The 13,894-nt window shown below is 51.5% G+C and overlaps 6 protein-coding genes across 6 annotated transcripts; 5 read left to right on the top strand and 1 right to left on the bottom strand.

The window, feature by feature from the left end:
- Positions 1-89: 89 nt before the first annotated feature.
- Positions 90-2,751, top strand: MIND_01177500 (RNA helicase; the record flags this gene model as incomplete). Its single annotated transcript, XM_037368290.1, has 7 exons — positions 90-251; positions 300-572; positions 619-817; positions 871-1,673; positions 1,720-1,977; positions 2,021-2,485; positions 2,536-2,751. The coding sequence occupies 7 exons, from the start codon at positions 90-92 to the stop codon at positions 2,749-2,751; spliced, it is 2,376 nt and encodes a 791-aa protein (XP_037215216.1).
- Positions 2,752-2,831: 80 nt separating this feature from the next.
- On the top strand, positions 2,832-4,371 carry MIND_01177400 (uncharacterized protein; the record flags this gene model as incomplete). Its single annotated transcript, XM_037368289.1, has 11 exons — positions 2,832-3,093; positions 3,143-3,221; positions 3,271-3,284; positions 3,338-3,609; positions 3,649-3,655; positions 3,696-3,716; positions 3,766-3,838; positions 3,886-4,044; positions 4,096-4,140; positions 4,194-4,277; positions 4,326-4,371. The coding sequence occupies 11 exons, from the start codon at positions 2,832-2,834 to the stop codon at positions 4,369-4,371; spliced, it is 1,062 nt and encodes a 353-aa protein (XP_037215215.1).
- A 40-nt stretch (positions 4,372-4,411) lies between these two features.
- On the top strand, positions 4,412-5,667 carry MIND_01177300 (CRIB domain-containing protein; the record flags this gene model as incomplete). The annotated part of the gene is made up of 4 exons (XM_037368288.1): positions 4,412-4,924; positions 4,971-5,085; positions 5,135-5,554; positions 5,600-5,667. 4 exons carry the CDS (start codon positions 4,412-4,414, stop codon positions 5,665-5,667), a joined length of 1,116 nt encoding a protein of 371 aa, XP_037215214.1.
- An 83-nt stretch (positions 5,668-5,750) lies between these two features.
- MIND_01177200 (FAD/NAD(P)-binding domain-containing protein) lies at positions 5,751-8,015 on the bottom strand (the record flags this gene model as incomplete). Its single annotated transcript, XM_037368287.1, has 19 exons — positions 5,751-5,782; positions 5,828-5,838; positions 5,887-5,907; positions 5,953-5,958; positions 6,012-6,044; positions 6,090-6,164; positions 6,214-6,334; positions 6,383-6,504; positions 6,553-6,646; positions 6,692-6,795; positions 6,842-6,998; positions 7,044-7,069; positions 7,121-7,253; positions 7,316-7,418; positions 7,469-7,494; positions 7,547-7,577; positions 7,624-7,647; positions 7,702-7,799; positions 7,859-8,015. The coding sequence occupies 19 exons, from the start codon at positions 8,013-8,015 to the stop codon at positions 5,751-5,753; spliced, it is 1,374 nt and encodes a 457-aa protein (XP_037215213.1).
- A 111-nt stretch (positions 8,016-8,126) lies between these two features.
- Positions 8,127-9,181, top strand: MIND_01177100 (FSH1 domain-containing protein; the record flags this gene model as incomplete). Its single annotated transcript, XM_037368286.1, has 6 exons — positions 8,127-8,209; positions 8,261-8,294; positions 8,346-8,388; positions 8,447-8,694; positions 8,755-8,816; positions 8,866-9,181. The coding sequence occupies 6 exons, from the start codon at positions 8,127-8,129 to the stop codon at positions 9,179-9,181; spliced, it is 786 nt and encodes a 261-aa protein (XP_037215212.1).
- Positions 9,182-11,924: 2,743 nt separating this feature from the next.
- On the top strand, positions 11,925-13,783 carry MIND_01177000 (AA-permease domain-containing protein; the record flags this gene model as incomplete). The annotated part of the gene is made up of 6 exons (XM_037368285.1): positions 11,925-12,104; positions 12,157-12,239; positions 12,291-12,775; positions 12,831-12,935; positions 12,983-13,716; positions 13,769-13,783. 6 exons carry the CDS (start codon positions 11,925-11,927, stop codon positions 13,781-13,783), a joined length of 1,602 nt encoding a protein of 533 aa, XP_037215211.1.
- Positions 13,784-13,894: the final 111 nt, after the last annotated feature.

Raw genomic sequence — 13,894 nt, 5'->3', positions numbered from 1 at the left:
TATGGACGCGTCGTAATTCGCAATGAAAAAACAGCACATGACCGTGTTAGGCTGAAATTGGTCATCATTAAATTTTGTCCTCCCCCATCATGTCTACTGCTGGTCCTTCGCGCGGACCACACGTCGTTGGTCGTCCACCCCGCTCAAAGCCGAAGACAAAATCGAAGCAAAAACTCCCACATACAAAGCAGGTCCAGAAACTGGCAAGTAAGGGTCGGATAGATGCATTGGAGAAACAGGCGATGGAATTTGTACGCCTCTTCGATCGATGCTCATTTCTGCCACAAATAACTACCTAGATTCCAGCGGAAGACTTACAGTATTTCGCTGACCTGCCCATATCAGAAGCGACTAAACGCGGGCTCAAAAAGTCGTTTTTCCTGACAATGACACCCATTCAGTCCACGTCTCTTCCAACATCTTTGAAGGGGAAGGATGTTCTTGGGGCGGCACGGACCGGTAGCGGAAAGACGCTCGCCTTTCTCGTCCCTGTGCTGGAGATATTATATCGGAGGAAGTGGGGGCCTATGGACGGGCTGGGTGCTTTGGTCATCTCTCCAACAAGGGAACTGGTGCGTCGGTCTCACTCCTTCTTATTGCCGTTCCTGACCGAGTTAGGCTATCCAAATATTCGATGTCTTGCGGTCGATAGGACAATATCATTCGTTTTCTGCCGGTCTGGTGATTGGGGGGAAGAACCTTAAGGACGAGCGGGATAGACTATCCAGAATGAACATTCTCGTCGCAACACCGGGGAGGCTGCTGCAGCACATGGACCAGACAGTTGGATTCGAGGCGGATGGGTTGCAGGTTCTTGGTGAGTTGCACTTTTTCCCTCTCGTGTCGTAACTCACTCAGCCATGCTGGTAGTTCTCGATGAGGCAGACAGAATACTGGACATGGGATTCAAGAAGACATTGTCTGCACTATTGTCTCATCTTCCCAAATCACGCCAAACCCTGTTGTTCTCCGCCACCCAAACGGACTCGGTCGCAGATCTAGCCCGTTTGAGTTTAAAGGACCCGGTCCACATCGGTGTTGGCGAAGCCAATGCGGAGACCACAACTACCAAGATGGCCGATGACTCGACAACAAGCACCCTCGCACTTCCTGCAGGGCTCCAACAAAACTATCTCGTTTGCCCACTGGACCAAAAGCTCTCACTTTTGTTCTTCTTCATCAAAACCCACCTGACCTCTAAAACACTTGTATTCCTCTCCTCCTGCAAACAAGTCCGTTTTGTGTTCACGGCCTTCTGTCGAATGCATCCCGGAATTCCGCTCATGCATCTGCACGGAAAAATGAAACAAACTGCAAGGTTGGAGACCTACACCAAGTTTACGCGGGCGGGGGGAGCAGCGGTATTGTTTGCGACTGACGTCGCTGCCCGGGGTCTTGATTTCCCAGGTGTCGAGTGGGTCTTGCAAGTTGACGCGCCAGAGGATGCTGAAACGTATGTGCATCGCGTCGGACGAACAGCACGATACCAGAGTAAAGGCAAGGCATTGATGTTCCTCATGCCGAGCGAAGAAGAGGGAATGCTAGCTGCGTTGGCCAAACGGGGAGTTGAAGTTCCCAAAACGAAGGCAAAGGGAAGTAAGGTCACACATGTCGAGAACCAACTGCAGAACCTTGCGTTCCAAGACCCTGAGATCAAATACCTTGGGCAACGGGTATGTGTCCTCTTCTTCTTTCGACTGTAATGTAACATTGATCCAGGCATTTGTATCGTATCTTCGCTCCGTTTATTTGCACAAGGATAAGGCCATATTCAAGGTTGCGGAGCTGCCCACGGACCGATTTGCAGAATCACTTGGGCTTCCTGGGGCACCCAAAATCAAGTTTTTGAGTCGGGAGGTCGCGAAGCAGAAAAAGAACAAAATGAAGGATCTTGAGAGCGAGGAGAGTGGTGAAGATGGCGAGACCAGCGAGGAGGAGGGACCTCGCAAAGAAGAGGTACAGGCCAAGCCCAACAAGGTCAGTGCTCCCTCCTTCGATTTCTTGTCATTAACCTTCTTAGAATGGAGTACGAACGAAATATGACAGGATGTTCGAGCGGCGTAACCAGAATGTACTTTCGGAACACTACGCTAAGCTTCTTGACGGTGCCGATGCCGCTGAAGACGAGGACTTCATCACCCTCAAACGAGCGGACCACGAACTCGACAACCCTGATGCAGACACAACAGCTGACATATCGAAGCGCAAGCAGCGCATGGGCCGCGCAAAAAGGGCAATAATGGAGGGTGGGCTCGGGCATAAGCTGGTTTTCGATGACGAGGGATTACCCCATGAGATGTATGAAATGGAGGACGGGGGGGAGTGGATCGACGGCCATGGCGGCATCGCGGGTGTCAAAGCAGCCGGCGACAAATTTGCAGAGGGTGAACGGGGTAAGATGAAAGAGGCGACGGTGCTGGATAGAGAAGAGGCGAAGGAAAAGAAACGAGAGAAAAAGCGGAGGAGAAAGGAAAGGGAACGCGAGGTTGTTTGTTTCTTTTTTTGCATCCCAATGAGCTGCTAATTTGGATGCAGGAAGCGGGAATGGGTGGAGGGAAAAGTGCGGTGGCAATGGGTGCTGAAGAGGACGATGGATACGTCTCTCCGGAGTTCGATTTACCATCGGAAGACAGCGATGATGCTGGACAGGAACTCTGGGCCAGACCCCCGCCTGAAAAACGAAGGAAAACTGGTACCGAGACACTAGAAGAGGATGAGGAGCTGGCGTTGAGACTACTACGGGGCAAATAGTTAAAAGATATTTTTGTGACGCGTCGGTGATATCACGTGCTCGTGTCACATTCAGGGCTGAGTGTCTGACCAATACTATCATGGCGAAAGCGAAACCCGCCCCGCGCAAACGGACTAGGGATGCGAACACCCCTTCTGAAGAGGAATTCGACGACAGTGACGCGTTAGATGACTCAGACACGGAGAAGAAACAAAAGAAACGCAAACGAGCGTCCCCAACGAAGAAGAAGCCAGCGCCGCGCAAGAAGAGAAAGACGGACTCGGATGGAGAGGCCGAGCTCGAACTCGAAGATGGACAGGAAATTGTTGGGGTGGTGGTGCAAGCGCCGAAGACTGGGCGAGGTACTTGATTGTCTCGATTAGCCATATAGGCTTATCCTCCCCTCCACAGTGCCACCAGGTCAAATATCGCAGAATACGTTCGACTTCTTGCTTCAACTGAAAGATCCAAAGTGCAACGACCGTGAATGGTGCGTGAGTTGCATAGGGGAAAATGTAGCCAAGTTCATGCTGTCTCAGGTTCAAGCTCCATGGTGACGTCCTTCGAGTGTTAACGAGATATAACGACTGAAGGTATCTCTAATAGATCCTGTCTACCGCCAAGCCGAACAGGAATGGAAGGACTTTGTCGAAGTGTTCACCGAGCTTCTGGTTGAGGCAGACGATCAAATTCCGCCCTTACCACCGAAGGATGTCATTCATCGTATCTATCGTGATGCAAGTTTGGCCAATTCCATGGCTTACTTAACTCCTCTCCTTAGACGCGATTCTCCAACGATAAGACACCATACAAAACGGGTTTCTCAGCCAGCTTTTCGCGGAGTGGGCGAAAAGGCATCTTCGCATTTTGTGGGACATGTCTGTTTGTTATGAAGTCTTGCTGACGTTCTGCACCAGATCATCTGTACGCACTGGTGGTTTCTGCAGTCTTAATCCAGAAGAAGTAAACATTTTCTTTAGCATGAGTGCGTGGTCATTTTCTTCTTCTCCGGGTTTGTTATCAACGAGGCGCAGTCAAACCTGGTAACCAGAGCATCATCGCTGCGGGAACTTGGTGCCCTGCAAAGAGCGAACTTGACACATTACGGTCATTTTCTTCTTTCGTAACAACCACATCTACTGACCTTCATCTAGAGCTAATATCAAGCGTGACTCGAGTCGTTTACGCGGAATCATATCTGGGGCAACGTTTGTCAAGCGCTTTGGTAAGGCAGAAGCCGGGGCTCGTCGGAACATATTTGGCCGCGAAGATGAGCTGAAGGTGGCACCGAAGGGAGTCGAGAAGACACACCCGTTCGCCGACTTTACTTCCTGTGCCTTTCTTTTCCTGATGGATTTGTGTAGGGATATCGATCTACTCAAGTGTCGGTCATTCGCCGTCTCACACGAGTGCGCTTGTTCCCCTGCTTCGCTGAGAAATGCTCACCATCCCTGTGATGCAGATTCACGGATGCACAAGTGCTGGCTCCGGACTTCAAACAGACGGTTGTTGACAGCGTTCGACTTTGCATGCCGTTCGTGCATTGGTGATGTGTCCTGCTATAAGCATGACCTAGTTGCTCATCCACTATTAGCCTGAACGACATGATGACCACCGTTCCTGAAGAGGAGGACGAATAGGTTTTTTAACTGCTTTATCTATCTTATCTAGCTTCGAATAATGCGATTACTGCATGCACCTCACCATGAGGAAACCACGAGTCTGACCGGCTTTACCCGTTTGGAGTCGAGAAGCAGCGAGAAACACACCTTGCGGCGTTCGTTCATATACACAACTCTGCCGGTTCTTCCATCCTTGAGCCAGCTCCGTCCCTTCATTCTTTTTTCATCTCGTTTACTGGCAGATGCTATGCCGGGACTCACTCACCAAGCACACCCACTCACTGTCCCAGAGCTTGCAATCGGAACGTACCTGGTCCACGCTCATGTCGTTGCGCGCCTCTACCATGCCCCATTTGCCAAAGAGGACTGGGTTTCCACCGGACTGACTGGGTTGCTGCTTCTAGGGCGGGACCACAAACTGCGTGGCGCTGGAGAGAGCGAGTGGTGGTTCCGGCTGGTGGATGAAGAGGGAAGCAAGCGCAAGACGGTGTGGATATTTAAGATTCCGAGCTTTGGGACAACGTTTGAGTATCGCGTGGACAAGCCCTTCTTCCATATATTCGGCGGCGCTGTGCGTGTCTTTTTGACTGGAAAAGCTAACCTCATGGTCGCTGCAGAGCAGAAGATATGGGTTTTTGTTTACTGGACAGGACGATAACGCTGCGGGCGAGTTCGCCATTGCGGTGAAGGAGAGCGTCTGCCTCCCGAAAGTGACGAGGCTACCACGTTCCTGTCCGTCTTGGCCGCTTGCATGATGACCCTGGGCTAATGGCGGATTTAGCTACCGACAGCAAAGCCAGCGCCTTGACGGCATTTAAGCTCACAGGCGCTATGGACTTCCACTTGCCGCGTAGCATCCGTAGTCGCCTGGCTAATTTTTCGCGGACGAGTAGCGTCAGAAGCGGTGCATTGCCTCAGCATAAGCTGAACACGAAGATTTCAAGCCCACAGCAGGACTCGTTCGTACATGTGGCACACGTCGGAATGGGGCCGGCAGACGACTCTGACAACAGCGCGGAGTCGGAGCTGGAGGACGGTGGTCGCGGGAGTGCGTGGATGATTGTTGGCCGCGGCTCGGCCGAGTCGGCCCGGTTGCCGCAGGCGCTGTTGGTCGAGCAGCATCAGATGGCGGAGAAATATTTGAGACCAGAGCTCGTCGCGAGCCAATCCTGGCCGGCAGGGAAAGTGAGTGAGGGACAACGTGCGTGTTCTGGTTTGTTGGACGCATTACATTGATCAGCTCCAGCGAAGACGCATCGTATCCGGCGAAAACCCTCGCCTAGGCTATCGTTCTCTGAGTCTCCGGCAACTTAGTGATGTGGTATTATTTTATTACGCTTGGTTGTATCAGTATTCTATAGAGTTCGGACTCTGCCTTCTAGAACAGTCATCAGCAGCTAAAATCGAGTGATGTCTCGCCCAAATATCCCTGGAATGGTTAGTGGCTTGAACATTTTTGTTCAGGTCGCCTTACAGTTAAGGAACCTAATTTTGGTCGTTCAGCACTGGACGGGAGAGCAGCGGGAGGCATACCAGTACATGGGTACGAGAATTCTGAGATGGTGTGAAATTGAACCAATATTTTAGAGCAAGACGTACTTGTTTCTGGGGAGGGCACCAATTGAATTCACTGAGAGTACTGGCAACAACCAACATACCTCAGAGATAGAGTCATAGTGAAATAGGCAGAGCTTGGACAACATGAAAATGGTTCAAGATACTACCCAAGTACGCACCGCCAAAGTAGCCAGGCGACTCGTCCGGATTCTGGGCCAAGAAGCTTGTCTTTGTCCGTATCGTATATCGCTTTCCTGCGCATGGCCCTCAATCACAAGCTCGGAAAAGCAATGGATGACCAACCAGTTCCCGAGATACGCCAAGCTGCCCTGATTCTCGAATTTGAACGGCTGTGCCTGGTGGTCTGGATTGCGTGCCAGCTTGTTCAGTATCTTGGCGAGATAGCGGGCCTTCTGATTGGCAACTGTGTGGACCCTCGAGGATGGAATTTAATTAACGGTGTGAAACGTGCCTTGAGCAGTTGCTGGGAGGATCGCCCCGGTGATTTGCGCACAGTCCCCGATTGCCCAAACATCCGGATCGGCGGCTCCGTCGGTGGCGCCGATAACGTTTAGATGGTCGTTGGTGAGAAGGCTGAAATCATGATTCAGCCGACAGAAGGCAAGTAGGTAGGAGATTGACCTTTTGGCACCCACGTCTTTCTTGAGATGTGTTATCGAACTGATGAGTGGATTCGGCGCAAGACCTGTGCTCCACACAAGCAGTCCGAAGGGAACTAGAATGGAGGTCAACTACCGGGGTTCGATATCGAAAACCTCGCCTTCGCCCTGTTGCTTCACAAACATCTTGCCAGCTTCGACACGTTCGACATGATGCGAGGTGAGGATGCTAATACCGTCGCGTGAAAACGTCTTTTCCGCATATCTTGAGAGAGTTGTGGATGAAGTTACAATAAAATACGACAGCGCACTCGACCAAATTGCGATTAAAACTCCCCAAGATACTGGGCGCGACGTCGTATATCGTGATCTTCGCAAGTTTAGCGAGACTTGGATAATGAACGGCGAATTCTGCGTGAAGGAGATCGTGTAGCTCTGCCGCGAATTCCACGCCGGTTGGACCTCCACCTAGCCAAAGATGAAATTTCAAAAGGATCAGCAACAGATACATACCAACGATACAGAAGTTCAAAAGGTTGCTTCGAGACTTGTTAGAACTGGGGTAGGGTGAGTGGGAGGACGACACAAACCGACGTTCGACATCAGACATGGTTGGCTGCATTGCTTGCTCGAAACATTCGAGAATTCGAGTTCTGATAGCACGTGCATCCTTGACGTCTTTCAAGAAATGAGCGTGCTCTTTGACACCGGGAATGCCAAAGGCTGAAAGGTAGCGTCAAATCAACTTGAACTTTTTTAAAAACAACATAGAGAGCGTGACTGACTTTGCGAGTATGCACCAGCCGCGATGACGAGTTTATCCCAGCGCAAGGTAAATTTGTCTGGCTCTGATTTGTCGCTCCAGGGCGGCGAAGGGGTTGCAGGGGTCTATTTAGTGCGTGAGGTCTAGATTTCCCGGAGAGAATAACCTGCATTACGCATTCAATGACTCTGCGTGTCCAATCTAGAATACAGAGAAATAAGTAACACAACAGTGCTGCAGGAGCACCCCATACCAATGCTGTCGCACCATGCTTGATACGCGGTCTAAGGGATTCGGGAGCAAGGGCAGGAGGCGAGACCAAATACGAACCACTTGAGGCGTGTACCGACGGACCTACGGTCAGATTGAGTACAAGGCTTCTATTAAGATGTGACCGGTACACCGTACCGGTTCGATGGCACTGCGAAACTCAAGAGTCCCAACTGCGCAGCTCGCCAGCAACGGCGTAAAGTTGAAATAGTTGGTCGGGGAGACGACGGTGACATCTATAAACGCGTCGAATTAGCACGAAATCAAACTTCATTTGGGTGGGAAAAGAACCCACCCCAATGTTTTTTGTCAACCCCACGCAGAAGAGGATACCCGCCCCATCCAGATCCAATGATCACTAATCGTTGCTTCTGATGTGGCCGAGACGACGAAAAGTGGCGAAACGAGGGCGTATAAGGCTGTCTGCAAGACGAGAGACGCACCCGGAGCATGGAGGAAGACGGAGAGAGAGCGGTTCAACTGCCGTTACATCTCGGTATCCGCGTCGGAGCAGGTCGGAAGGAAGAGGGTACGATCAGATTAGATAAGATCTGGCTGAGAAAATGCCCGCACGTGCCGCACGTGGACTGCTTACAACTTGCTCAGAAACCACAATGGCTACCACGACAGTGCTGGCACTCCATGGGTACGTGGCCTTGCGCATTTGAGTCGGGCTGCTCGTCTCTAACTTGACCAGTCACTTCCAGAATGCTGCGATGTACTCCAAGAAGGTGCGTCGCGTGTTTTGCTAGATGTTTTGTTGGTTGTTAACATTGGACCAGCTCGGCGCTCTTCGCAAGCACTGCGAGAAATCCGTCGAGTTCGGTAAGCTTTCTTCTTCTATCATATTACACCTAGAGTTGCACTTAACTATGCAAAATAGTCTTCATCGATGCGCCAAACGTCCTCCAACCAGTGGATATGGCGGGTGCTACTTCAACAGAGGCACTCGAGGCTTCCGCGACAGGAGGAGATGCCCGAGCTTGGTTCAACTTTGACGACAGTCGCAACGAGGCCGTCGGTCTACCACAATCACTCGAAACGTTGCGAGACGTGCTGAAGACGAGGCACTTTGACGGTGTGATCGGGTTCTCACAGGGTGCTGTCGTCGCTGGTCTTCTCACCGCGCTCGTACGTACCCGCCGATTCCATGTTCTTCGCGACCGCAATCTAATCTAATCCTTATCTAAGCTGGAGCGGCCCGAGGTCTACCCGGACTTCCTCGTCGATGGAAAACCTCCTCACCCACCCTTGTGCGTTGGCCGGATAGCATTGTTACCAATGACTGATCATATGTCACAGTAAATTTTGCATCGCTGTGGCCGGATTCCGCCTACGCGGCGCCATCGGGGATGCAGTCTATTCCCAAATGTACAAAACGCCAACACTGCATGTCTTGGGGCGGAACGACATCATCGTCATCGAAGAGCGATCGAGGACGCTTATAGCCGTCTCAGAGAATGCGCGCGTAGAGCAGCACGACGGCGGTCACTTCTTGCCCTCCAAGACCAGCTGGCGCAAATTCGTCGCGGCTTACATCGCTGATCCGACTGGGCCAGTCGTCTCACCGTCCGTTTCTGTGTCTGCAGACAACTCCGGCGTAGTTAGTCCGGCTTGAGCGCTGTCGAGGGCATTTTAGGTCGAATAGGTCAAATAGATTTCATTTTTTGGATGTCGACGCAACAGCTTCGAAGATGAGCTGGCATAGGGTGCGTCGCAGATTACATGTGTTGGAAGCAACAGCTTTGAGAAGAACAGTTTGGCGGCGTAGTACATAGGTTGGACGTCGCGTCGACCATAAAGCTGTAGAGTTCTGGATCGAGTCAAGGGAAGTGCTTCTTCTTCAAGTGCGGTTCGGGGAGAAGGATAGAGACCGTCAAGTCAAAAGTCAAACTATGGCCATATATCTGACACAATCTCCGAACAGGGTGTTCATTACAGCTTCAGACGTCAATGTCTAAGGCAGACTAGAAGGCGCATTGAGATAGTCTCGATTCCAGACGTTCAGCGAGCGGCGTGCGAGCGAAGCTCGCGGAACAGCAACTTGACGTTGCCGGGGCACAATTTGATGGGGGGTGTGATGAAATTGGCCGCTCTTGAACGTCTGGTGCAAATCGATCAGAGATGGTGGGATGGGTGATGACAGCCATGGGAATTCCTGGGGTTGGCGGTGGATAACACTAGAAAACGACTTTCCCCTCCTAAAATATAGCACAATAGCATTTCCATTTGACTGATATATGTGCTAGTATGAACCTGGCCAAGTTCTGGCTCAATCAGTGTTTTTTTCATGGAGATTCACGTCAGAATCAGTATGTCACATTTTGACACAGTTACCTGGGTTTGCGTCGATTTTGAGAGCAGATCTTTTTGCGGACATGCAGGGAGGATTATTTCTAAGCTATTCTAGCAGTTCCGGTGGATATCGTGGCCAAGATTGTGCAAAAGTGAGTTATCTCTATTTTTCTTATCACCCATCCCACCGTCTCTGATCGATTTGCACCAGATCTTCAAGGGCTGATTTCGCTGGCGTGATGGGTGATGGTACATCCCCGCATCACGTCCGGCATGTCTCCCGCTGCCCTTTAAAGATCTGGGACCGAGATTAGCATTGAGACTGCTCCAGGCTGATGTTGCATGGACTGTCGGAAGCGGAAGAAGTGATACGGGATGATTTATGAGCTTGAGATAACTCGCGCTAGGCAGATTGTGGGCGTCAAGGGGCAGGAAGCGCCGGGCGACAGCATGATGAATGGAGCAAATGCCTTCTTCTGGGAGGTGCCTTGGAGCTAGAAATCCGGGGTAGTTGCCGCGCGGCCGAGATAGATCCATGTCCGTGGCAGTTCCGGTCACAAGTGTCGGACGCAAGCTCGAGGTCCGTGCAGGCGCTCCGTATTTCGCGGAAGCCCGACTACGCAGTCGGTGTTGGTGGTAAATGGCAGATGCCTCGCTAGTGCCACTGCTTGACTCGCGACTCAGATTGGCGACGGTTTGCGCGGCTCACAGCATGTACCTTGAGGCATATAACTTAAGTATACTTACCGCGGGAGGACCGGTGGGAATCGGGGTGAGTTTTTTTGTATTGATGCAGGATTTACGGTGGGAGGAGTGGTTCTATCCAAGGGTTCTGAATAGATTGCAGAAAAGAAGGACGAGAGCTCGCTCCAGTTGAGGCTGTCAGAGAGCAGGTGGCCAGCGGAAGGTCACGCCGCATTCGTGAAAAAAAATGGACTGGGCAGGATGGCGGAGATTCGAGGCCGGCGGCGATGTGAAAAGCGCAGGGCACGAGCATGACTGAGGGAATGAATACGCCTATTGGGTCTGAATCGGACATCCTTGACAGCATTCAGGACTGACTGGTACCCTGAGTTTTTGATTCAGATGGTTCCATCGACTCAGTACTACTCAGCAGGAGACAGTCAACTTGCAGTCAACACAACAAACATACCTTTTACAAGTTATTATATCACCCGGTCTGCCCAGACTTTTTTTGAGTGTGATTATGCATGTGGCACGGTTGCGGTAGACTCCGTGGACGAGCCGTTTCAACGCAGCCGACGATAAGTCGCAATTGCGTGGGAAGATCGTGTTGCGATAGCGAAATGCAGGGAGGGAAACAAAACCAGGCAAAAGGCAAATTCCATGCCCTGGAGTTCGGTGCCTTGTTTACTTCGAAAGAAGGTCGAGGTTTCGGTGTTATCGAACACGAGAGCTGCTGGATTTTCTCTGAGGGAAATACCGCTCGACGTCGGCTAACGTGTGTGCGATTCTTTTGATCCTCCAAATTCTGTTGATCGTGCCAGGCCAGGGATTCCTTTGCAAATCTCAAGCAGTTCTCCGATATTCTGTCCTTCTGGAATTCATGGGCTGTTCAGTTGTCCACAATGTGTGGGTGGAGTGTACTATGAAGGATTTGGTGTTTCGCGCCAGACTCAAGAGATCTTGGAGCTGCTTGCCCAGAGTTTTCCGTAACGGCTAGTACATCGTTGTCAGGACCAATCAAACGGAAATGATTGGCGCGTGGGGGAACAATCAAGAGCTGTGTGGGCGGTCGTGTGCTTGCTGTTGGTGTGCCTTTTGCCTCGCTCGAGGAAGGTTGAAGAGTAGCTCGAGGGTTGGGCGCTAATAAGGCCCTCGAGAGCCATTAATTAGATGGTCTAGAGCTGTCGGGAAGAGTGGGATGTGCGAGAAGTTTGGCGGAGCCTTATCTTGTCGATCCTAAATGGAGATAGTCGTGATGGCGAGCACATGTCGCCTGCCAAATCGGCTAGCAACGATGCGATCTGTGGCCTACATAAAACCAACATGAGCGGATTTTGGAGTCCACTTTTCCCGTCGACGCCCACTTTGCTGTCCGCGAAATGTCTTCCTCTCCCGACTACGACATTGAAAAGAAGGCCTCACACTCAAACGACCATGTCGTTACGGAGGATGTCGTTCACGGCGGCGAGGGCGGTGCTCATATGCATCGTTCTCTCAAGGGACGTCAAGTTTCTATGATTGCCATTGCAGGCACCATCGGGACTGGTTTATTCTTAGGTGTACGTTTTGTTCTACCTTCTTTTCTATGTTTAGACTCACATTGTTTGCTAGTCGGGAAGGGCGCTTGCTAACGGTGGCCCCGTCGGTGCTCTTCTTGGTTACGGTTTCGTTGGTATGCTGGTCGGTTTAATGATGTGCGTTCCACGGGCCCATATGGGGTTTTTATCCAAATTAACGCGACCCAGGTACTCGCTCGGTGAAATGATGGTTTGGGATCCCTCTGCCGGAGGCTTCATCGAATTCGCCACGCGCTATGTCGACCCCGCAATGGGCTTTGCCATGGGCTGGCAATTCTGGTTCCAAGCTGTCATGACCGCCCCCGTTGAAATCGTCGCCGCTTCTATTGTTATTTCTTTCTGGGACCACAACGACGACCACAAGGCCATCTACATCGCCGTCATGACCCTCGGTATCGTTCTCGTCAATTTGGCTGGTGTCAAGTACTTTGGTGAATTCGAGTTCGTCTTTGCCTTCATCAAGATCATCACCGTTATTGGTCTGATCATCGCCTGTCTCGTCATCGACCTTGGAGGTGCCCCCGACAAGGACCGTCGTGGTTTCCGTTACTGGAGAGATGAGCCGTTCAACAACCACTTCTTCCAAGTTGTTCCTGCCTCCAAGGCTCGTTTCCTCGGTTTCTGGGCCGTGCTGACCCAGGCTGCCTTCTCGTGTATGTTTTGAACCCATTTCTTCTTCTATTCCGACGCTGATGCTTTATCTGCCAGATGGTGGTATGGAGGGTCTCGCTATGATCTGTCTCGAGGCTGCCAACCCCCGTGTCTCCATGCGAACGGCTGTCCGCGCCATTTTCTACCGCATTGTTCTTCTTTGTATGTTTTCCTATTTCGTTCTTTTCACTTCTGCTTACTCGTCCTAGACGTTTTCGCTATCCTGCTCATCGGCATGTGTCTCAGCCGTAGTGACCCCCGTCTCCTTCAGGCCAACGCTGAAGGTTCTGGAACCGCTGCCCAATCGCCTTTCGTCATCATCATCCAGAACGCTGGTATCAAGGCTCTCCCCCACATCATCAACGCTGTCGTCCTGACCTCCGCTTTCTCCTCCGGCAATGAGTTCTTGTACTCTTCGTCGCGTGGCCTCTTCATGCTCGCGCAAGAGGGCAAAGCTCCCCGCATCCTCGCCAAGGTCGCCAAGAACGGTGTCCCCATCTACTCGCTTGCCGTTTGCTCTTTGTTCTCTCTCCTTGGATTCCTTGCTTGCGGCAAGGAGGGTGCCAACGACGCATTCAACTGGCTCGCCAACATCACCACCCTTGGTTCGATGATCACATGGTGTGGTGTCGCCCTCTCCCACACCCGATGGTACCGTGCCATGAAGGTGCAGGGCATGAGCCGTGAAGAGCTGCCCTTCAGGAGCTGGACACAGCCTTATGGCGCGTGGGCTGTCCTGATTTCCTTCAGCATTATCATCTTCTTCAACGGCTACACGACCTTCATGACCAAGCCGTTCGACTACCAGTCGTTCATCTCATCCTACATCAACATTCCATTCTTCATCATCCTCTTCATTGGCTGGAAGATCTCCCACAAGACCAAATGGGTGTCGCTGTCCGAGATGGACTGCTCAACACACTACGTTGAAGACAGTGTTGTGGTGCGTCATTTTCTTAGCCTTTTCCATTCTCGATTCCTGACGCGCCTTGCAGTACTCCAAGTACTGATAGACCAAAATTACGCATCGTAGCACGCTGGTTTTCGCATGTTGGTTTGCAGGGTACTAATTATTCCATATCATTTGTGGGCGGATCCGGAGCGACGACCAGAAGCCTTTT

Source organism: Mycena indigotica (genome assembly GCF_014461135.1).
Source record: "Mycena indigotica strain 171206Taipei chromosome Unknown Mind.scaff0011, whole genome shotgun sequence".
Lineage (NCBI taxonomy): Eukaryota > Fungi > Basidiomycota > Agaricomycetes > Agaricales > Mycenaceae > Mycena > Mycena indigotica.
The sequence above is the reverse complement of the archived record's forward strand: the minus strand, read 5'-3'. Positions and strand labels throughout refer to the sequence as shown.